Consider the following 24,500-nt stretch of genomic DNA (forward strand, 5'->3'; position numbering starts at 1 on the left):
AGTTGATGCTGATTTAAAGGAATAAGGTAGTAACGTCTAATATTGATTTGATTTTACTTTTGTTCACTCACTTTGCATTTTGTAAAGTGACAATAAAACAATCATTCATAGTTCTGAAATCATTCTTGGTTTACAGCAATTTCTCACACCTGCCTAAAACTTTTGGACAGTAAAATATCTGTCCAAAAGATATATATATCATATATCATATATACAAAAAAATCCCTGAGAATCACCCATGAGGCGATGGACTGGGCCAAAACCTGACGGTTTTGTCAGATTTTAACTGCCTACTTTTTTGTGGTAGTGGTCCTTTAAACTGTTTTGTATATTTATCCTGTACTGGCACCTCTGTTTTGAGATTACATCAATTATTTCATGATCCATCATTTTAACTTCTCACTTTGCAATATCTTGATTTAACCACCCTGGCGTTCTATTAAGATCGCCAGGGCGGCTGCGGGAGGGTTTTTTTTAAATAAAAAAAAAAACTATTTCATGCAGCCAACTGAAAGTTGGCTGCATGAAAGCCCACTAGAGGGCGCTCCGGAGGCATTCTTCCGATCGCCTCCGGCAGCCAGAAGTAACACGGAAGGCCGCAATGAGCGGCCTTCCGTGTTTTGCTTACTTCGTCGCCATGGCGACGAGCGGAGTGACGTCATGGACGTCAGCCGCCTCCGATCCAGCCCTTAGCGCTGGCCGGAACTATTTGTTCCGGCTGCGCAGGGCTCAGGCGGCTGGGGGGACCCTCTTTCGCCGCTGCTCGCGGCGGATTGCCGCAGAGTGGCGGCGATCGGGCAGCACACGCGGCTGGCAAAGTGCCGGCTGCGTGTGCTGCTTTTTATTTGAACAAAATCGGCCCAGCAGGGCCTGAGCGGCAGCCATCGGCGGTGATGGACGAGCTGAGCTCGTCCATACCACTAAGATGGTTAACCCCCCCATCTATCGGTACAGGTCCTCTTTAAAAGTAAATGAAAAGTTAAAGAATAATGCATCATTGGGCTGAAATAGGTGTACATGACCACTATATTAAACCTGCTTACACCGATATATATGTGCAGTCTGTAGTGTTCGTAAACTGCGTAAAACAACAACCACAAAGCGTGATCTACTATAACAGTTTTATTTACATTAAAGCAGTTACAATTCAAAAGGATTTTGCAAAACTCATATTTTAACACAATTTATACATAGTAAATAAACATATTTAAATAAAACATGTATCACTGATGTAAAAGCAAAATCTGCCCCAAAAAATAATACTTAAATTAAATAAAAGGCCAGCGTATTTACACAGAGTATGTACAAAATCAACAGTTTCCTTTCTCTGACATGAGGCTTGGTGTACCGCTACATGTATGTGCAAATGACTTCTTTTAGGTTTTCATATTTTTAAAGCAGATCCAGTTCTTTGTCTTCAATGGAGTTCAATAAAAAGGCACAATCTCACCTGAAGGAAAAAAAATGATGCAAAAATGATCAGTCCTTTCTTTGAATTTTTAAGTAAATGTACAATTTACAAATGTATTAGCTCCTTTCAGCATTCTTTCAAAACAAAAAACAGCCCAAATACATCCCCTTCTCCCCAAATATACTTGTGGGCAACTGTTCTAAGGGCTGGTTCACAAGGACGCTTTGCGGGCGTTAAAAGCTGCTTTTTGGTTGACGGGCAAACAACGTTTTTAGGGATTGAGCACAGTCCCATGCAAGTGAATGGGAGCATTTAGTATGAGCATTTGTTGGCTTTCATGAAAGCCTGGCAGTAGATCCCAGTGTTTCGTGAGCAACATGCAGCTTCTAGAACTCGTTTGCTGTTGGTGGCGTTGCATTTGAATGACAGCAAAAGCAACTGAAAGTCAACAAATCCCATGTTTTTACTTCCTGCAGGACCACCGAGGGAAGCCTCAATAGGTTCTGGAGGCTTCCCTCTCTTCAGGGTAAATGTCTTATTTTGAACTTTGGCTCAGGATTACTTGAGACATGACACCCTGCCTGCGTTGCGATGTGATGCAACGGCAGTGCTCTGGGAATCGCAAAAGTAACGCACAGGTGGCAGTGCGTTAACCTGTGACTTCCGCAGGAAACCCGGAAGTGCACCAGAAGTCACGACACTGGTTACTTTACCACTTAAGTGACAAAGATAAAAACCTCACTTAAAAGGTCTTCCAGCTTTTTTATAGACATGCTAAAGAAACAGCTACTATATTATAGGTTTATATTATACACTTGTCACCATTTGTCATTCTAATGAACAGTTACACACCTGTACACATCAGTCAAAATAAACAGATTCACAGATTATTGTCCTGCATATTGCAGAGTAATAGCAATAAATCTTAAATGACTCCAGAACACAGAACAATAATTTACTTGGAACTAAAAAAAAGCACCTACAGATTTCAATAATTTGCATAAAATATCAATTTGTTCCTGTATTTTACGACTTTCAGGAGAGGATATGCCTCCTGGCAATATGAAAATTGTGTCTTCATTATTTTAAGCCAATTCCTCTATCTTTTTATTGCAGAGGTTTGAGATATTGATGTTTCTAAAGAAATAGTGTTTTTAAATTGAAAAGTTCTGAGCTGGAATAGCAAGTCTAACATAAGTAGATTATCACAGTACATAAAGCAAACCTGTCACCAACACCAACCTAGCAATAGAAAATATGAGTATAGGATGTAAAAAACGTAAAACTAGAGGTTACTTTTACTAAATACTGTATTTCAAAAGAATGAGTATTTCCAGAGATGCAAGCTACCGAAACTGAAGGAAGAAGCTGAACCTCAATATTGGTCACAAACTCTTGCACAGCACACAATTAAAAGTCATCACTCCACATATAGTTGCTAAAAAAATAAAATCAGTTCTCTGTGTTTTGCGTTTGTTTAGGTAGATCAACCTATCTAATTAGTTCTTAACAAACTGTGAATAGACTTCAGGAGAGCTCTGCCAAGGCAGCTCTCCATATAGTAAACACTGAGGTTTAACCCTTTCAGTGCCTTCTGCAGAAGTGAAACCAAGTAAAACTTAAGGGTTTTCATAAATTTTAATGAACGGTACAATTTTAAGTGAATCAGATTGTTCCGATTGTATTGTACAAAAACAAAGAGGCTAGTAGGGCCATTTGATCCTGATCAATCACATTACCGATCGTTTCCTTAATACATTACAGAATTCTACTTGGCCTGAGAAAGTAGCTAATGCAAACATAGGCAACAGCAGATCATCCAGTGTGTGCGCACTAGTAATAAATCCCAGCTAACGGTAGTGAATAGTTGTAGCAGGAGGCATCTTAATAAATGAAATCATTAACAATAATAATTAAAACTGTTTTAAAATAAGGACCAATCAATCACCTTTATTATCATGGGCATGACATACTCAACAGATGATATTCACTTCACTAGGCGTACGTGCTTTGCTAGGGGAGCGATTGGTTATTATTTATTAAGTGCCATTGTTTTACCTAGCACTGTACAGAGTATAGCACAGATTATAGCGAGGATGGTAAATATAAACATTGTACAATGAGCAGGACTGTGGATTCAGAGTCAGGGCAATTTTTGGGTGCCTGGAGTCATTGGTGTTTTCATAAACTGAGGAGTGTGGAGTAGGTGGAGTTGTACTCACTCCAAAACAAGGTTGGAGCAGCTTTGGGTACCTGGAGTCAGAGGTTTCATAAATGGAAGAGTCGAAGTTGGATGATTTTTGTACAAATTCCACAGCCCCGACTGAGTGGGCTATTGGTACATCTAGCAACACAAAAACGTAGGACAATCAGCCCAATTTGCCCATGCAAGTTTACAGTCTACATGGGGGTGGGGTATAGAAAGGTGCTGATTGGGTTAGCAGATGAGGCAGATACCATTGACATCTGATGTGAATAGCCCACTACATTAAATAAAATAGGAAAGGGCTGAAGGAAAGTTTTTCTAGTAGAACCTGTAGTATTAGTTATAGTTATAGATAAATGTTTAGGAATCTGGATGGTGCTGTTGAGGCTACTGCTTGTTTGAAGCTCAGAAAATAAGATTTTCAGGCTCTCCTTAAGTTATTCACTTTAAGATCTTTAAAGGGTTCCTGAGTCCTTGAACTGGATGCCCACTTTTCTATATACTTTGAAAGTACCAGGTCTAATTTATGATGCATGTACCAGTTTGAACCTGCTGTCCCTTAGTGACCTATACTGAGTAGGAAGAAGTAGATTTCTCTGTGTTTTTCCAGCATTTGTGATTTTGGAGTGATTGTGTTTTTCATGCAGAAGGGAGCTCAAGATGGATGCTAACCCAGGATGAATATAAAAAAAAAAAAAAAAAAAAAAAAAAGTATTTGCACTGGTGGCAGGCTTCGGACACAGAAAAAGGTGTTGCATGTACAAGTAAATTTATTGTGAGGGTGCCAAATAATGTATCTTTTAAATTCATCACGTATAGAGTTGGAAATCTATTGAAAATCATGCTAGACCAGCAGCCGTCTGCCCCCCCCTCCCCTCTCCAAGTGTATGCGTGTCCCCCCTGGGCTTGTGGTGAATGTTGAAAGCCCACCTGTCAAACTAGCGCAAATCCTCACCTACTCTGGTGCCTGGCACCTTTTTCAATTGTCCCCATGAGTGCCTGTGTCTCAATGTGACAATTGAAAAGAATGCTGGGCACCAGAGGAGGCGAGTATTTGCACCAGAGTGGCAGGCAAACTCGGCATACACTTGGGTACACCAGCCAGAGGAGGCGAGTATTTGCACCAGAGTGGCAGGCAAACTCGGCATACACTTGGGTACACCAGGCACACTGGTCTGCACTTGATCCTAGGGCAGTTCTTTGGTTACCAATTGAACACAGACCACAATCTGTGGACATGGCCTTTTGAGCCCAAATTGTGATCAAAATGTGGCATACTCTTCATGATAGATTAAACCTTTCCACACCTTTCAGTCCTCTTACCTCCTTACTAGATCACCCAGGCTTTGCTTCTGGAACCCATGCCCACTCCATTTTAGGATGGCCATGGGACTTTTGGCCACAGGTCCGACATATTACCGCTGGGGGTCAATTGATTTCAAGAGATTTAATAGGTAATCTAGCTCAGTGGTCCCCAACCCTGTCCTCAGGGCCCACCAACAGTGCATGTTTGGTGGGAATCCACAGAGGTAGTTAATCAGCTCTGCTGAGACAGTAATTACCTCACCTGTGCATGTTTGTGGTTTCATGCAAAACATGCACTGTTGGTGGGCCTTGAGGACAGGGTTGGGGAACTCTGATCTAGATAACCAACCTCAAATTGGATGGCTGACCTGGAGTCAATTATCCGGGTTCCATAGAACTATACACTCAAAATCTAACATCCACAAATCCCTCGCAGAATTTGAATGTATTTGCGCATCTTCCACATCCACTCTACACAAGGTTTCATTGCTGTACTCATTTCTCGTTTGTTTTTCTAGTGATTGAGACCTACTCAAACTCACAGATAATTGGGATAGAGACCTTGGGAGTACTCTGTTAGCGGAACAATGGGAAAAGATTTTCACCCTAATTCACAAGGCCTCCATATCTACTCTCCACCAGGAAAGAAATTACAAAGTCTTTACCAGATGGCACCACACTCAAGTGCAGATATCCAAATTCAATTCGACAACCCCACTGACCTGCTGGAGATGTTCCCAGGCTCCAGGGACATTTCTCCACATGTGGTGGGAATGCCCATTAAACCAACCATTCTGGGCCAAATTCTTCCTGATTCATAAACATCTATACTGCAAAACTCTACATCTGTCAATCTCTACTGCACTATTAACCTTACTTTCTGATAAAGTCTCTGCAATTAAAAAAAAAAAATCACTCACGCCCCAGTTAATGATAGCTGCCCGACTACTTATTTCATGGCACTGGAAATCTAATATAGCACCCTCCATAGCAGAACTATTTTTAAAAAATTAACCATATTATGAGAATGGAAGATCTCTATACAGATACTCAAGGTACCTCTGAAGCCTTTATAACAAAATGGGAGGTATGGGTGGACTTTCGTGAATCATGTAAAGCTCTTGACATGCTCTAATATGCTCTAACCCTATTACCTTTTCTTGTGCCTAGTAGGTTATAGACACGACAGCCACCATACCATGACTATCCTTTGGTTCGGCCCTTGGGGGTTCTGGGGCCACAGTACATCATTCCTACCTTTCTCTGTTCCCGTCCTTCACCCTCTCTCCCATATTCTTCATCTTTCCCTCCTAAATCCCGACTGCTGCACATATTCTCCAGGAGAGATCATTTCATTTCTTGTTCTAGGTTTGAATCGATGTGTTAAATCAATTGAATCCACTTACTGTAGTATGGATCGGGTTATTAGATAACCAAAATATTAGCCTACCTATCATTGTTCTAAATCTGCTACCAAGGATCTTTGTACAGATTAACATTGTATTTGCTACCATACTTTATTGTCTTCTTGACTTGAACACATTTTTCTGTGATCTCTCCATATCGATAAATACAGGCAGGTAACTCTGTCTTCTGTTTTATTGTTTGTTACCTTTGTATTGCCAAACTTTAATAAAATGTTATTTTACAAACAAAAACAAAGGAAAAAAACTTCAGGTGTAACAGGGCTAGCTGCCAAACCCCAACACAACAATCACACCCACACCAGGGTTGAGTCGTGTTGGGGGTAATCCACTTTCATTGCAAATTTTGCAGCAGAATATACAGTGATGGGCAGGAGGAAGGTTGATGCACGGGGCACTACAGAGTGAGCAGCATAAGGGAAGAAACAATGGAAGAAATGATTGGGAAGTCTGGATCTCTCGTTGGTGCATCACAGAGGATCGGTACCATCATACATTCCCAACCAGCCAAATCTGCTGAGAACTATCCAGCAGGTGTACAATGCTTAAGAAGGACACATCTGAATGCAGGACAGATACAGAGTTCAAAAGTCTAAGATCTGTCTTTATGGGACCTGAATACCATTAAACGTTTGACTGTTCCTGTACATGAGGGTAGGATTTGTTTCCTATGGGATTCTAGAAATTACAACTATAGATACACAATTGTTTATTGTTCTTGTTTAATTTTCAGTTCATAGGTTCTCACCTCCGGGGATTATTGGCATCAAACAATGTATCATCATCTTCATCCTCTTGTTCTAAGGGAGTAAGCTCCATATTTCCTATATTCGTATCTAGTACTCCATATTTTCTGGTTTTCTTGTTTGTCCTTCTTGTTCTAAAATCAAACAAAACGCACGGTTTAGCTGTAAGATGATACAAATAAGCAGTAGGATACACATAATAATTAAAAGCAATTTTGTGGAGACAAGAGGGGAAGAGTTAAAATCTTTGTCAAGTTTTATTATTGTCTGTGTCCCCACTGGAAATAAGTCACCTTACTTCCTGTAACAGAGACACAAGAAAGTTAAAGTGAACCAGAGACGAAGCACCCTCATGTATTTTACCATATATATTAGTGGGAACGTTAGAGAAAACACCTACCCTGCTCTCTGTTTCATCCTTCACTGCTCAGCCTGCTTGTTATCCGCCCTGATAAAATCCTAGACTCAGCATTCAGTTTGGCTTTGCTCAGGAATCATTATAGCTTAGTCATTATAGCAGAGCCAGAAGGGGGCAGGCTTGGGCTTGAAAAGACAGAGAAGACAGACTCCGCTATAATGATTCCTAAGCAAAGCCAGACTGAATGCTCAGTCCAGGATTTTATCAGGGCTGATGACAAGCAGGCTGAGCAGTGAAGGATGAAACAGAGAGCAGGGTGGGTGTTTTCTCTAATGTTCCCACTAATATAGTTACATAGTTACATAGTTATTTTGGCTGAAAAAAAGACATACGTCCATCGAGTTCAACCAGTACATACCTGTATATGGTAAAATACATGAGGGTGCTTCGTCTCTGGTACACTATAAGGTAGGCAAACATTATGCAGTTTTCTAATAGATCAGATGTCAGATTGAACTAAGAAAATAAATAAATAAATCTAACACTATGCTAGAAAAGGTGGTCAACTCCTTGTTCAGCCATTTTTCCACTATTGTTATTTTCAAGGTGCCCATACATCGCTAGACCATGAAACAGATCTCTCTCTGAACGAATCTGATTAAAGAGAGGCCTACCCAAATGTCGCAGAGCGATTATACATACTGTAGGTTTTAGTAGGCCCTTCCATCTGCCTGGACACTCCCCAATTGTAAAATGCCCCTCGTGTCCGTGCACTGTAAAGTCTTACCTGCCCTGCTGGAGCAACTCAGGGCCTCATTCGCCATCACTTCAGTGCCTGCCATTGTGACAAGCTCCATCACGTGGTGGCGTGTGTACCAGGTGGGTTGTATGTGACGTGATGTTGCATTTTTTATATGGTTAGTTGTTGTCTCTACTTTTCGTTCTGTAACTTTTTATAGTTTGCAAAAATTAATAAAAAAACTATGTTAATTATTAACAAAAAAATGCAACTGGATCATACGCCTGCAATTGAGCTGACTTACGAGAAAACTTTTATATTTTGAACAGTACTTCAACTATACACAAAGGAAATGGTAGGTATAGAATGGGGCTCAAATCAAGAGTATAATACACTGCATTATTGATCAGAATCTCACCTTTAAAGGCGCATACTTATGTCCAACAACGCACACAACCAACACAATGACATGACTAACCGCACAACAACCCGTTGACACAACCTGTATTTCTACATGGCCAAACCAGCTAAACATCCAATTCATTTTCATACTGCGCACAAGCAGAACGACGCACTGCATGATATGGCCGAGTACAAGTCGTTCTAACGACCTGTACACATGCAGCCAGCTGCAGGATATCAGCCCACCAGTCATGTGAGTTGATTCCCCGCTTGGTTTGGGCAAACCGCCTGTTATTAGACATTTGTCTAGTAGTTTGCCACAAACGCCCAACAGACAAAGTTTGGATGATAGTTGGGTGGAAAAGTTGCATGCGCATATGAGACTTAAAGAGAAACTCCGACCAAGAATTGAACTTTATCCCAATCAGTAGCTGATACCCACTTTTACATGAAAAATATAATGATTTTCACAAACAGACCATCAGGGGGCGCTGTATGACTGATTTTGTGCTGAAACCCCTCCCACAAGAGGCTCTGGTACCGTACGGTACTCTGGGCAAACTGCCACAATGTAACAATGACACACACAGGAAATGGCTGTTTATAGCTGACTGTTAAAGCCAGAACAGCTACATAATCTGCCCACAGTAACAATGTCACCATGTAATACATGTCAGAATGTGAATCTGGGAGAGGAAAGATTTTACAATGAGCAAACTCTGACTAAATCATGTATACATAATTATTGTAAAAATTAAGCACCTTTTTATATTAAATTATTTTCACTGGAGTTCCTCTTTAAGACATTTTAAACACATAAGCATAAGAAGACTAATCTTTTCATTTCCACTCAGGGGGTTGGTTTGTTAATAGACAACTGAAATGAGAAGAATATGGAGGCTGCCATATTTATCTCCTTTTAAGCAATACCAGTTTCCTTGCAGCCCTGGCTGCAGTAGTGTCTGAATAACACCAGAAACAAGCATGCAGCTAATCTTCTTAGATCTGACAATACTGTCAAACACCTGATCTGCTGCATGCTTGTTCACGGTATCTGGCTAAAAGTATTCAAAGCAGAGTATCAGCAGGACAGCCAGGCAAATGGCATTGCTTAAAAGGAAATACATATGGCAGCCTACACATCCCTCTTACTTCAGTTGTCCTTTAACCTCCCTGGCGGTATCTCCAAGTCAGGCTTGGGGTTGACAAAAGCAGCCAGGAGAGGTAATCCCGAGCCTGACTCGGGTAGTCGCCAGGAGGTCTGTGCAGAGCTTCATGCGCAGTGGATGTTTTAACTCACCTCCCCCGAGATCCAGGCACCAGCAGCCATGCTCCTTCCTGTCTTCAGCGGTTCTGCATTCCTCTGGTGAGATCGCCGTCTGTCGTCATGACGACATATGCCAATCTCACTATAAGGTTACAGTGTCACCCAGAGGACAGAGGGAGAATTGCAACGCTTCCTGGATCCCAGGAAGGTAAGTGCTGGGCTGCCACAGACCTCTCTGCGTTGAGATGTTTTCCGGATTTTAGGGTCTAAAAGCATGCTAAAAATTCCACTGTTTTTAGACCCTAAAATATGGAAATAATCAAACTGCCAGGGAGGTTAACTTAGGTGTTAAGTATATAAGTACAAGTCTGCTGCATCACTGGGATTAACACATTATTCACGAGAACATGACTGATGTGGTGAGAAAACAAGTTACAAGACACGAGGCTGGGTCAGAAGCGCGAACATAATCATTCCCCACAATTACATAAACTAACCAGCTACAAACTCGCTCAGCGCTCCTGTTAATTACAGCAGAATGTAAATATTTAATCAGAAAAAAAAAATATTAAAGCCGTAATTATGACAAACACCGTCTGATATCACAGCAATGAACTGCAGGAACATTAGGTCAATTCAAAACACAGACAACATAATGCATATGCTGAAAAGCAATTTGAAAGTAATAAATTCCGCAGATTGTCTACAGTAATGTACGGATTAGACATAATTATGATAGCTTTGCTGCTTAATGTCACAGTAAAAATTCTGAGATACTACCGCTGACTGCATCCATTGACATTTCACAAATCAACAAACAAAATTTGGTTAGTGGATTATCAGCCATAAGCTGTTGCCAGTGGAGCAATCAGGCTCCCTATTACTGTCACAAGACCGCTCCACATATTAACGTTGCTGTAACGAGGGTGCAGGCAAAATTTCATCATCAGATGCTGATTTATTGGATTTTTTCCCCCCAGAATCTATTTTTTCTCTCCAGAAGCCAGAAAAGAAGCCACTGTTTTTCTAAGTGATAACTCAAGGCAGTGAAACAGTGGCTATATAACTTTATGCTTCAATAAAACATTTATTGTAAAAACCTGTCTCTGCCATAATAGTCTACATACATCACAGATGTCTGCGTCAAGCGCTGCCGCATGAATTTCTCCTCGGCTTTGGTAGTTCAGCTCACGTAAGCTCCTCTCTCCTGCAGGAAATCAAAGTTGTTGTCTGGTTTCCACTGAATCCATTAAGAGAAATAAAATCCCAACTCTGGGATTTCTTTATTTTTTTCAAAATTTGTTTTCAACAGTGTTTAGGAACTAAAATGTCTTGTGAAATTTTAGCACTGTCTTGGCTCCCCATCTGAGGGGATTCCCATAATTTCCTGTCCTAACAGGAAGTGTAGAATTGTCAGCAACAGCAATAAACACAGCAAACAAAACATATTTTGTATAGTGGGGTATAGTTGGAATCCCCAACTAGTTTCTTCAAGCGATCTGGCCAAGTAGTTTACCATATCAGAAGTTTACTATACAGCAGAGTCCCCGGTTCCTGGCACCAGCGGGGACCGCCTGATGCCGGTTACATGTGCTTGTCGGTTGTTTAAGCAACTGGCTGAAAAAGCACAAGCCTGCTGTTCTAAATACTTACCGAGCCTCCAGCGATGTCTAGCAGCCTTTCTCTTCTTCCCAGCAGGCTGTCAGTGGCTTTCCAATAGTTTTTGGAAAGTGTCTGCAACACCTCAACCAAATAACTGTGTGCTAGGGCTCAAAACAAGAGCAATTATATGGTAGAAAAAGAAAGCCCTTAAAAGATACCCGAACTGACATGTGGCATGATGAGATAGACATGTGTATGTAGAGTGCCAAGCTTGGGGTTGACAAAAGCAGCCAGGAGAGGTAATCCTGAGCCTGACTCAGGTAGTCGCCAGGAGCACACGAATGACTATGCTGTGTTTTTTCTTTCTCTGCCTGAAAGAGTTAAATATCAGGTATGTAAGTGGCTGATTCAGTCCTGACTCAGACAGGAAGTGACTACAGTGTGACCCTCACTGATAAGAAATTCCCCTTTTTACCACTGTCTTTCTCTCAGAAGCCATTTTCTGCTAGGAAAAGGTTTTATAGTTGGAATTTCTTATCAGTAAGGGTCACACTGTAGTCTCTTCCTGTCTGAGTCAGGACTGAGTCATCCACTTACATACCTGATATTTAACTTTTTCAGGCAGAGAAAGAAAAAAAGGAACACAACATAGTTATTTGTGCGCTAGGCACTGTACATACACATGATAAGGTCAATCGCACCCTCTCCTTGAAAAAGCGGGGTGACGCTCGCGGAACTAGTGGGACCTTGTCCTCTGAGGCGATTTCTTGTTCCCTGCTGTGCTGCAGAGATTGACCTTTATAATTTCTGGGCTAAGTATCTCCTATTTTTGCACTACTCCACTTTATGCTCTCCTTTTCCTATGGGCTGGTCCTTTGTCTCAATTTTCTACCAGGCATCCTCTTATCACTATTAATACTGTATATCTGGATAGCAATTGTGCCCTTTATTTTTTATATATGTGATATTTATTGAGGTGTTTATGCTTTAAGATTTTATTGCACAGGTGTTGTATACTGGTCTTGCATCACACTAGGTTGTATACTGAACCCGGGTTCTCCCCCTGTTGGGCTCAATATTGAGCCTACTGTGGGGTATTACATCTGACAGCAGCATTATGTCATTATAACAATAACAATAATATTTATATAGCGCTTTTCTCCCTGGGGACTCAAAGCGCTGTGACCCTGCATTATGCAGTCTCAAAGGCTCGGGAAAAGAGGTGAGTTTTTAGCCTTTTTTTAAAGCTGTCCAGAGAGGGAGCCTCTCGTACTGATTGTGGAAGTGAGTTCCATAGAGTAGGGGCTGCGTAGGAAAAGGCCCGAGCACCAAATGTTAAGTGTATCCTGGGAATAATCAGCTTCATCTTGTTGGCAGAGCGGAGGGTGCGTGGAGGGGCATAAAGTTCCAACAGATCCCCAATGTATTTGGGTCCTATGTGGTGTAGAGCCTTGAATGTCAGCAGGCAGATCTTAAAATTAATTCTCCATTTTACTGGCAACCAGTGAAGAGTTTGCAGTACTGGGGTGATGTGTGAGCTGCGGGGGGCATTGGCTAGGATTCTGGCTGCAGCATTCTGTACTAGCTGTAAGGGGCGCAGAACCTTTTCTGTAGATCCGAAGAACAGGGCGTTGCAGTAGTCTAGGCGGGAGGATACAAATGCATGAACCAGGGCAGGTAGGTCTTCAGCTGGGATAAGGTGTTTGATTTTCGCTATATTTCTTAGATGGAAGAAGGAAGACTTGACGACAGCTGATATCTGCTGTTTGAGTTTTAGATTTCCATCCAGGATCACCCCAAGGTTTCGCACAGAGTCTTTATACTGTACAGTATCTCCCCCAATTGCTAGTTTGAGGTGGTGAGCGTTTTGAACTTTATCCATCATGTGTGGACCACCTACCACCAACACCTCTGTTTTGTCAGAGTTCAGCCTCAGCCAGCTGGTGTTCATCCAATTTTGTAAATCCACTAGACACGCATTTATGGATGCTGATGGGTCTTGGGTGCCAGGCTTGAAGGACAGATACAGTTGTGTGTCATCTGCATAACAATGGTATCCTAGGCCATAGTTCTGGATTATTTTGCCCAGTGGGAGCATGTAGACTGCAAAGAGTAATGGTGATAGTACAGAACCCTGTGGAACTCCATAGGGAAGTGGCACTGGATTAGAGTAGTGTGTGCCCAGACATACTTGCTGTGTCCTGCCAGATAGGAAGGTCTGAAACCAGCTAAGAACAGTACCCCTTAGGCCACAGTAATTCTTCAGTCGCTGGATTAGTATTTCATGATCCACAGTATCAAATGCTGCAGACAAGTCAAGAAGAATCAAAATTGAGCAATCACCCTTGTCCCTTGCAGTAAGTAGATCATTCATTACTCGGACTAATGCCGTTTCAGTGCTGTGCCTTTTCCTGAATCCTGACTGAAAAGTATCAAAGATGTTGTTGTTATCTGTAAGCCTGGCTTCCAGCTGGTTGGCGACTACTTTCTCGATAACTTTTGATAGGAATGGTAAGTTCGCCACAGGTCTGTAGTTGGTTACAGAATCCGGATCTAGTGATGGTTTCTTCAAGAGGGGTTTTATGATCGCTTTCTTTAGTTCTTCTGGGAAAAGTCCACTTTGCAAGGAGCACTGAGTGATTTTGTGAAGTGCTGGCCTGATCAGCTCTGGGCACTGCATTAAGGTTCCAGTTGGGCCAGGATCCAGGTCACAGGTAGTGGGGCGGAGACTTTGAATGAGAATTCCAAAATCTTCTTCACTCAGAGTGTCAAAGACTTGCCATGGTGGTACGGTACTAGGCAGATGCAAAGTCCAGTGGTCAATTGATGTTGGTGTAATGCTGGCACGGATGGTAGACACCTTGTTTGTGAAGAAGGCAGAGAATTCTTCACACCTTTCCCTGGAGAATGTGGTTGGGGCTTTTAGGCAGGAAGGATTGCAGAGTGATTCCACTGTGTGGAAGAGTTGACCAGCGCTGTTGTTGGCTGTAGATATTTTGTGTGAGATAAAGTCTGATTTTTTCTTGGTTATTGCTTGTTGGTATTGTATTATACAATATATTGCATTTAGAGTGATTGTTTCATATGCAGCAGGGATCATGTTGAAATATTTGCTTGTTTTTTTGTAAATGGTTTTATTCTTTATTGAATCATCAATATTGTGATTATTATTATTATACCTAATGTTGAATAAAGAGTCTTGTTATACTTTTCCAAAATTTACTGTGGGAGGTGCTATTCTTTAAAGAGACTCCGTAACAAAAATTGCATCCTGTTTTTTTATCATCCTACATGTTCCAAAAGCTATTCTAATGTGTTCTGGCTAACTGCAGCACTTTCTACTATGACAGTCTCTGTAATAAATCAATGTATCTTTCCCCTGTCAGACTTGTCGGCCTGTGTCTGGAAGGCTGCCAAGTTCTTCAGTGTTGTGGTTCTGCTATGAACTCACCCTTTCTGGCCCCTCTATGCACACTGCCTGTGTGTTATTTAGATAAGAGATAAGCTGCTCTAATCAGCTGGATAAATCGTCCTCTGAGCTGGCTGGGCTTTCACATACTGAGGAATTACAAACAAGGGCAAAGCTGTTTGCAAGAAGAAAAGAGCAGCCTGAAACTTCAGTGCATGAGAACAGGGGGAAAGAAACACACAAATGATCTCTTGAGATTCAAAAGGAATGCTGTATACAGCCTGCTTATGTATGGATGTATTTTCTATGTGTGGACATACTGTACATCAACCTACTTCTTGTTTTGGTGGCCATTTTGTTTGTTTACAAACAAACTTTTAAAAACTGTTTTTAACCACTTTTAATGCAGCGAGGAGCGGCGAAATTGTGACAGAGGGTAATAGGAGATGTCCCCTAACGCACTGGTATGTTTACTTTTGAGCGATTTTAACAATACAGATTCTCTTTAAGGGCTTTCTCTTTCTACCATATAATTGCCAGTGGCTTTCCGGCTTCTTCCGTGCATGCAAGCTGGAGTGTCACCTGATCCGCATTGGGTCATGTGACACACTGGCTTTCATACACTGACGCCAGAAGCCGATAGGAGCATGCTAGGAGGAAGAGGAAGGCTGATAGATATCGCTGGAGCCTCAGTACGTATTTGAAACTCGCCACAAACAGCCCAAATTAAAGTCCCCGTTATCCTTCAAGAGTAACTGTTAGCCCCCAAAGTGAAATTTAAATCTCTACAGCAATGTTTTATTTAGTATTAAAGTGATCCAAAAAGCCAATGCAGAACTTAAAAATCAATATAATTTTGTTACTATGTAGCCTTTTGCCCAAGCTAATGACGCAAAGCCGCATATCTGATACTGATGAGCATGCAGAGCATGCCTATGTCTGCCCGACCCCCCTCTCCCCCCTCTCCCCCCAGGACCAGGTGCCGATCTATTCGCACCACAAACAGCTGACCGCTCTGACAGGGAGAGAGAGCGGCAGCACTTCCAGCGCAGCCACGGCAGAGCAGCCGCCACCGTGCATCTCTCTCACATGTCTCACATGTGACTCGGTGGCGGCTGCTCTGCCGTGGCTGCGCTGGAAGTGCTGCCGCTCTCTCTCCCTGTCAGAGCGGTCAGCTGTTTGTGGTGCGAATAGATCGGCACCTGGTCCTGGGGGGGAGAGGGGGGAGAGGGGGGGGGGGGTCGGGCAGACATAGGCATGCTCATCAGTATCAGATATGCGGCTTTGCGTCATTAGCTTGGGCAAAAGGCTACATAGTAACAAAATTATATTGATTTTTAAGTTCTGCATTGGCTTTTTGGATCACTTTAATACTAAATAAAACATTGCTGTAGAGATTTAAATTTCACTTTGGGGGCTAACAGTTACTCTTTCAGGCATGCCGGTTAGTGGAGACTTCCGGTTGCGGAGTTCTGGATAACGGGGACTCTGCTGTCTAAGGATTGGTCATGCATTGTATATTTAATAATTAAATAATTTTAATAATTAACAATACATCAGGGTGGGTAGTGAGGGTGCTGTCCTTCCGACTCCTGGAAAAGACATTACCGTAAGTTTGTCTTTCCAGGACATCTCAGGACAGCAACCCTGAGAAGACAAACAAGACATAATTAGGGAGGGATTACAGCCTGGAAAACTCTTCTACCAAAACATAAGCCAGAGTTAGAGGTTAAATCAAGTCTATAATTCTTAAAAGTATTGTGGCTTGACCAGGTTGCCGCTTTACAGATTTGTTAATGGTAGCTTCTACTCTCTCTGCCCAGGAAGTAGAAACCGCTCTGGTTGAATGAGCTTTCACTGGTCCTGATAACTGCTTGCCCTGGTGCAAGTAAGATAAAGCAATAGCTTGTCTGATCCATCTTGCAATAGTTGCTTTAGATGCCTGCTTCCCGGCAAAGAGAACCAACAAAGCATTGGACTTCCTCCAAATCTTGGATCTCTGAAGATATTCCATTAGCAGAAAACGTTACCTCGGACATTAACTTCTGTGAGAATCAATGTATTCCAACGAAAACCTTTAAACTCTATCCTAACAACAAACCGTGGTTCTCAAAAAAACTACGGCAACTGCGCAGAAGCAAGGAGGACGCGCACAAGTCAGGCAACCGAGATGAATACAGAAGAGCAAGGAATGACCTGAACAGAGAATGAGGGCTGCCAAGACGAGCTATGCAGATAAACTGGAACAGAACCTCTCCTCTAACAACTCACGAGCTGTGTGGAAAGGGCTCAAGGTCGCCACTAACTATAAGCCTCCCCCGCAGCATGCAACACCGAGCGCTGAGCTCGCTGAGAATCTCAGTGAATTCTACTGTAGATTTGAGAACCAGACTCCCCCAGAGCTACAAAGACCTCCACCCCTCCCTGCCTCTGAGTCCCCGAGATCAATCTCGCCCCCTCCACCGGTGAACGAGGCTGATGTTCTGCAGCACTTGTTAAGGCTAAATGTCAGGAAAGCCTCTAGCCCGGACGGTGTGTCACCAGCCTGCCTGAAAACCGGCGCTCGACAACTCGCCCCTATTCTTTCCTCTATCTTCAACAAGTCCCTTCAGAGCGGTAAAGTCCCCGCTTGCTTTTAGAGGTCCACCATCATCCCTGTCCCCAAAAAGCAGGGTGCCACCGACCTCAACAACTTCAGGCCCGTGGCACTTACATCAGTCATCATGAAAGTTCTAGAAAGTATGGTGCTCCCCCTCCTCAAGCTCACCACTGAGGCCCTGCTGGACCAGCACCAGTTTGCTTACAGAGCAAACAGATGCACCGACGACACCATCAATATCTGCCTGGAGCTTCTCCATGAACACCTGGACAAACCCGGCATGTACGCCAGGATCCTTCTTCTGGACTTCAGCTCAGCGTTCAATACTATCAGCCCCAAAATACTTCAGGAGAACCTTGCCGCACTCGGGGTTCACCCCACTCTGCGCCTGTGGATCACAGACTTCCTCACCAACAGATCCCAGGCCGTTAAGCTAGGCACCATCTCCTCTCAACCTCGGATTACAAATACAGGAGCACCACAAGGGTGCGTCCTGTCGCCATTCCTGTTCTCCCTGTATACGAACACCTGCAGATCCACAGCGGACTCCGTCAAAGTGATCAAATTTGCTGACGACACCACCATCGTCGGCCTCATCACCAAAAATGATGAGGAAGCGTACCGCCACCAGGTTATAAGCATCTTCCACTGATGCAGGGAGAACGGGCTGGTCCTAAACACGGCAAAGACTGTTGATTTTAGGAAGCACACCAACCACCCTCCTCCAATCCGTGTTGATGACAAAGAAGTTGAAAGAGTTCCCTGTGTCCGACTTCTAGGCACAACCATCTCCAATGACCTGAAGTGGAAGGCAAACACCTCCTCCACCCAGTGGAAAGCCCAGCAGAGGTTATTCTTTCTCCGCCACCTGAAGAAGTTCGGTATGTCCCCAAAACTTCTGACCAGCTTCTACTCCGCTACGATTGAATCTGTCCTCTGCTCTTCCATCCTAGTCTGGTATAGCAGCTCCTCCGCTAGCGACAGACACAAACTGCAGAGGGTCATCAGATCAGCAGAGAGAATTATCGGTAAACCGCTACCTGCTCTGGACCTCCTCTACCACTCAAGGCTGCGCTCCAGAGCTTTGAGGATTGCAAATGACCCCTCACACCCAGGCAACCGGTTATTCAGCAAGCTTCCTTTGGGCCGGAGGTATCGGTCCATCTACACCAGGACCACTAGACACAGAAACAGCTTCTTCCCCTCAGCTGTCAACTCACTGAACTCTCTCCACGCACTCCCCACTACAACGTGATTATGTTTTTGCCGTTGCACATATACATAGCTGCGCCAAGCCCAGCGATAATATGAGTTTTTTGTAATTATGGAAAATTGCATGGTTTTCGTTTGTATGCTTTCTCTGTATGTAAGGTGTGATATAGTGCTGTTGATCCTTCTGAGGTATTCTGTATGCCCTATCTTGCTTTCTCTGTATGTAATGTGGTTTTAGTGACGATCCTTCCGTTGTACTCTGTGTGCCCTATACTACTTGTATCCTGTACGTGCCAAAACCAATTCCGGCACGACCCAGTCGTGCTTGGCGAAAATAAAGATTCTGATTCGACACCTTCTCACATCTAGACTGCAACATTTCTTCCTTTCGATTTAATGGATTAGTGGAAAAGGATGGTAAAAAGATCTCTTGAGATCTATGGAATTTAGATAAAATCTTAGGTCAGATAAACGTTTGTACATTTGATCAAGAGGAATCACTTTTTTTGTTCTTCTTCTTCTTTGGTAATGCCCTATGCATAGCTTCAATTAACTCTTTCATAAAGTATGTGGAAAAGCACATTTCTGAGACTTAACGCCTTTACCCTCAGATGCGTCTACTTCGGACTGTGGTAATTATTACCGAGAATAGATATCCACTTCCCCTTCAGACGTCAGATTTATCTGAATCAACCTCGACTCTCTTCCTCTTAAGAGGTCTGTTAGGAGGATTAGAAGGACCAGCAATAGGTGCATCAGAAGTAGAGGGGGTAAATGCAGGCGTAACATCTGAATTAGAAGGTGTGATAGCAGATTCTTCAATTTCTTTGATAGCAGATGACATCTCTGATCTCAACCATCCCATCAAATCTTTAAGCAATGTAGGGGATTCATCTTTCACCACCTTTTCAGTGCATAATTGACTCAAGTATTATGCAGAATCAGGCATGCGGTCATTTCACATAGCACATTTCCTAGATTTAGACACAGCTTCAGAAGAGGCTGCAGATTTTTCAGGCTTATCAGGTTTGACAGCTTTAGGTCCTGTTTCCACTACACGCAGATTGGATGCAGAAAAACTCCAATGAATGCCTATGGGCCTGTTTCCACTAAACGCGATTTTTCTGATGCAGATTTTCCCATAGGCATTCATTGGAGTCAGTTTTTCTGCATCCAATCTGCGTGCAGTGGAAACAGGACCTTAGTCTTATCCAACTTGCCATTCTTGGAATCCGTTTTAACAGCTTCCTAACAGTTTCCCCTTTAAACAGAAACCATGACCAAGAATTGAACTTCATCTTAATCAGTAGCCAATACCCCCTTTTACATGAGAAATCTATTCCTTTTCACAAATGGATCATCAGGGGGCTCTGTATGGGTGATATTGTGGTGAAACCCCTCCCACAGGAGACTGTGAGGACCATTTTCCTGGCAGTTTCCTGTCTGTGAATCTCAGTGCATTGTGGGAAATAGCTGTTTACAGCGGTTTCCAACTGCCAAAAAAGCAAGCAGCAGCTACTTCCAGCTACATCACTTGCCAGCAATAAAAATGTCACCATGTGATAAATGTCAGAATGTACATAAAAGGAGAGGAAAGCTTTTAAAATGGGCCAACATTGACTAAATAATGTATACATAATTATTGTAAAAATAAAGAATTTTCACTGCAGTTCCTCTTTAAGTGAATCAACAACATCCACCGCTACGATAGCTGTAGGCTAGGTTCACAGTGGTTAAGTTCATAAAGCATGCATAGTAACGCAACATTATGAGTGTGAACTGCAATGGAGACCAGACATGGCCTTTACACAAATCTGCATGCCGCTTTTTAGAACAATGCGATCAGGTACAACCCCGCACTGTGCACAGACCCATAGATTTGTATGGGCAGTGAATTTCCATGCAGAATAAATCTGCCACACAACTGAGCACTGCCCTTTGTGCAGATTCAACAATTACTTATAATACTGGAAAAACCTACTGTCCACATTGCTTAAGATTTCAGAATCTCAAAACCCTCTGCTTTACATTCACCTTTGCCAGAATATAGAGAGGGGATAAAACATACAGGGGGAATTACACTCTAAATACTAAGAGTGTACCTCACTGAAAAATTGTTAATCTCTACAGCCAGTAAAGGTTTAAGTGCAGGCTTGACAAATCAAACAAAATTCAAAACAAAAGCAATACAGATCTGAAACAAAAGCAATACAAATTAGATCTGAAACAAAAGCAAATCAGGTCTGAAACAAAAAACAAGTCAGGTCTGAAACAAAAGCAAATCAGGTCTGAAACAAAAAACAAGTCAGGTCTGAAACAAAAGCAAATCAGATCTGAAACAAATGCACAATCGATCTGAAAGAAATGCACAATCGATCTGAAACAAATGCACAATAGATCTGAAACAAATGCACAATAGATCTGAAACAAATGCACAATAGATCTGAAACAAATGCACAATAGATCTGAAACAAATGCACAATAGATCTGAAACAAATGCACAATAGATCTGAAACAAATGCACAATAGATCTGAAACAAATGCACAATAGATCTGAAACAAGTTTGAAACAAGGAGCTCCTTGAAACTACCCAGAGATTCACTTCCTGAAAATTTCCATAGATTGTCAATCACCATCGCTGCAGTTCAGGCTTGACAAATCATCTTATTATAACCCTGGGGAAGCCTATTGCCGCAATGGCAACAATTCACCTTCACCTCATGCTTTGCACCCACTGCTAGATTGCATGGACACAGAGGACAACAGAAAGTATAAACTTATACCAGGGAAAAAAAAAATCACTCTAAAACAGGTATGTAAAACCGGTCCTACGAGGGCCGAGGTCCTCACAAATTTTTGACATAGCTCAAATGAATTGATGGGTCTAAATCAGGAAAGGTGTGGTCCATCAGGTAGAACACATGCCTCTCTTTCTCAGTCCATCCTAAACACTGGCATGGATCTGGCCCTCCAGGCCTGGAGTTCGACCCGTGCTCTAAAATCAACCATGTGAGTGTACATCCCTGCAACAATTGTCAGTCTCTACAGCTAGCATAGGTTTACTGCAGGCCTAACCAATCAAATAGGAAGCAAATGACTCCTTGCATCTATCATTACCCTGAAAGTTTCCATTAGCTTACGAGATTATAGAGGAAGAGAGAGAGGGTAAAACACACAGGGGGAAAATCACACTCTAATCTGAACTATATGAGTGAATATCCCTGCTGCTGAAACAAGCTGGGAAGCTCATTTCTGTGATCCCATCTTTCCAGAATAGGGGAGAACGTCAGGAACAGTACCAATTCTTATGCTGTCTAGTTCTCCTATATTGGACTCCCCCACCAGCACCAGCCTCCCGACCATCGCTTGTGGCCCAGGGATTTCATGCATGAGCAGTGCTGCCAAGAGGACACCAATCCGGCAAAATAAACTCAGCAGCTATTCCTCTTGGGTGTCTCCAGGACGGAAACCAAGGAAACCAAGTTAAAACTGAGGAGCCAGGGGAGGGTGCTTGATAACCCTCAAATAATAGCCAGTATAAAGGCATTATAACAGAAGACACATACCAGAGAATTCTTTTAACTAGCATCCTGTCCAGTTGGAAATGGAGGGAGACAAGTCTCAGGGTTGCTGTCCTGAGACATCCTGGAAAGTAACTTCCATCACATCGCTTTGCACAGTCTCAGTATGAAAGACCCCATAGACTTTCATTGGTGTTGCGTTACCCTTTGGTAAAAACAGGGTCACGCAACGTCCCAGTGTGAAAGGGGCTTTAGGGTAAAGCTGTAGCTGGGTGTTCAAGAATTAGGTGTGGCAAACAGTCTTTCCTGTGCTCAACATACTTTTTCTGCACTTTTCTAGTGCTGTATACCCCAACTTCCCAGTATCCTTCTTAGCTTTCTAGTTACCCCTCCTCCTATATTCCAGCTTTGTTGGGCTTTCCTGTCGTTTGTCACAAGCTTTGCAGCACTCAGTAAAAATGAAAAATGCATTCACAGACTACCTGTGACTGCTGACAGATTGAGGGGCTGCATTATGACAGCTGGGTGGTCAGTCAGGAAATTCAGGCCGAAAAGTAACTGGAAAAAGGGGGCTGAAGAGAACACTTGCTATTCCTTGTGTTGGTACACTTATCTCGGAGAGCATGTTTTCAGATAAGGGTTTGAATAAAATCTGAACTGAATAGAAACAATACACATAGGTGTTGAACCAGCGCTAATTCCGGGAATTAGCATTTACAGTTCAACCGCTTTCCATTCAAATAGGCAGAGCCATCGGACGTCCGCCAGGCTGTACTGCGCATGCGCAGTAGTTCTGCGCATGCGCAGTACAGCCCGGCGGACGTCCGATGATGTCAGCGCGCCGGCGTGGGACGCAGAAGTCCCAGGAAATGGAGCGCAGAAGAGCCCGACCTGGCAGCCAGCCTGGCCAGGTCGGGTCGGGCACCGGAGACCACCGGGAGCCTGCGGAGCGGCGGCGAGGGCACCTCCTGCCTGCCACGGGCTGGAGGAAGCCCCAGGTAAGTGGAAATTTATTTTTATTTTTTTAATCCCCTCCCTGAAAATCCCTTTAAGAATTGCAGTCACTTAGGGTGCGCTCCACGGGCAACCAGGAGCATTAGGAAGCCTTGACCTTACTGTTTTACGTACTGGCTTGAGCTGGGATTTGAACCCTGGTCAAAGGCTCAAACCCTACCAGCCCACTCTCTCTCGACCAAAGCAGTTGAGTGCACATACTCAAAATCATATCCAGAGGTTGCCTTTTGCACATACATGTACAAGTTCTGGCAGCATTGCTGCTAAACTTAAAGGTGTGTGTGTGTGGCACTGCTCACACAGTATGCCGCACACTACATCAAAGTACTTGTTTTTGACACAGAGTACCCATTAAAGGTACACTCTCTTGAGCAATCAACCGGCCAATCGTATAGCTGATATCGGTTGGAAACAATCTATTAGGTCTAGAAACGGACAGAAAATTCTAACCAATTCAAACAAGTGGAATCGATCTGAACAATAATCCTTTATTGTCGATAGGTAACAACAATGATGCCCAATCTAATCAGACAATTGATCGTTAATAGGCACTATTTAGAGTAGCGGGGTAGAGAGACAAGTGTCAGGCATTGGAGAGAAAATGTTAGTGGTCTTCTGATAAAGTTCCAATAGCAGTCGCCTCAGGGTACCACACATTGGAAGAGGTTTTTTTTTTTTTTCCTTTTTAAATACATGAGTGTATAAACAGTATTTTAAATACCGGGGTAAAAGTAGCAGAAGATAGATAGATAGATAGATAGATAGATAGATAGAGTGGCAACCCAGGACAGCTGAGCAGACAGAGCAATACACAGACGTGTGCCGCCGGAGGGGGTGTGCAGCCTCACCTGATTGTCCTGATGACGAAGACGACAATGACAGCGGCGCTCACCAGCACCAGCACTGCCAGTGCCCGCTGTGTCTGAGGTCTGGGGATATCCGGAGGTGGGATGGTGGCAGCTGGGCCTCCGCTGTCTGAGCTATTCCCTGGGGCAGGGATCGGGGGTTTGGGGCCGCCGGTGGGAGAAGCAGGGATAGCTGGTGAGGGCTCCGGGGAACTGTGCATACAGCAGAGGCCAAGAAACAGGGCGCCGCTCAGCCAGCTCACCGGCCAGAGCTTCCTGCCACCTGCAGACATGTCGCCACTCGCCAGCTGCAGCACCTAACCTGCACACACTACTTCCTGCTCCGGGAGGCCACGCTGCCTGGTTGCTAAGCAATGGACATCTTTACAGGATGACATCGAGAGGGCTGAAGGACCTTGTATGATGTCACGATCATGTG

At 43.3% G+C, this 24,500-nt stretch overlaps 1 protein-coding gene across 1 annotated transcript; it reads right to left on the minus strand.

Annotated features, from left to right (window-relative positions):
* Window positions 1–1,107: 1,107 nt before the first annotated feature.
* Window positions 1,108–24,478, minus strand: FAM174A (family with sequence similarity 174 member A). Its single transcript, XM_068271688.1, has 3 exons — window positions 24,065–24,478; window positions 7,095–7,226; window positions 1,108–1,450 (listed from the first exon to the last, which is right to left on the minus strand). Exons 1-3 carry the CDS (start codon window positions 24,352–24,354, stop codon window positions 1,447–1,449), a joined length of 426 nt encoding a protein of 141 aa, XP_068127789.1. The 5' UTR covers window positions 24,355–24,478; the 3' UTR covers window positions 1,108–1,446.
* Between the last annotated feature and the right edge of the window lie 22 nt (window positions 24,479–24,500).

The sequence above is a fragment of the Hyperolius riggenbachi genome, chromosome 1 (assembly GCF_040937935.1).
Source record: "Hyperolius riggenbachi isolate aHypRig1 chromosome 1, aHypRig1.pri, whole genome shotgun sequence".
Classification (NCBI taxonomy): domain Eukaryota; kingdom Metazoa; phylum Chordata; class Amphibia; order Anura; family Hyperoliidae; genus Hyperolius; species Hyperolius riggenbachi.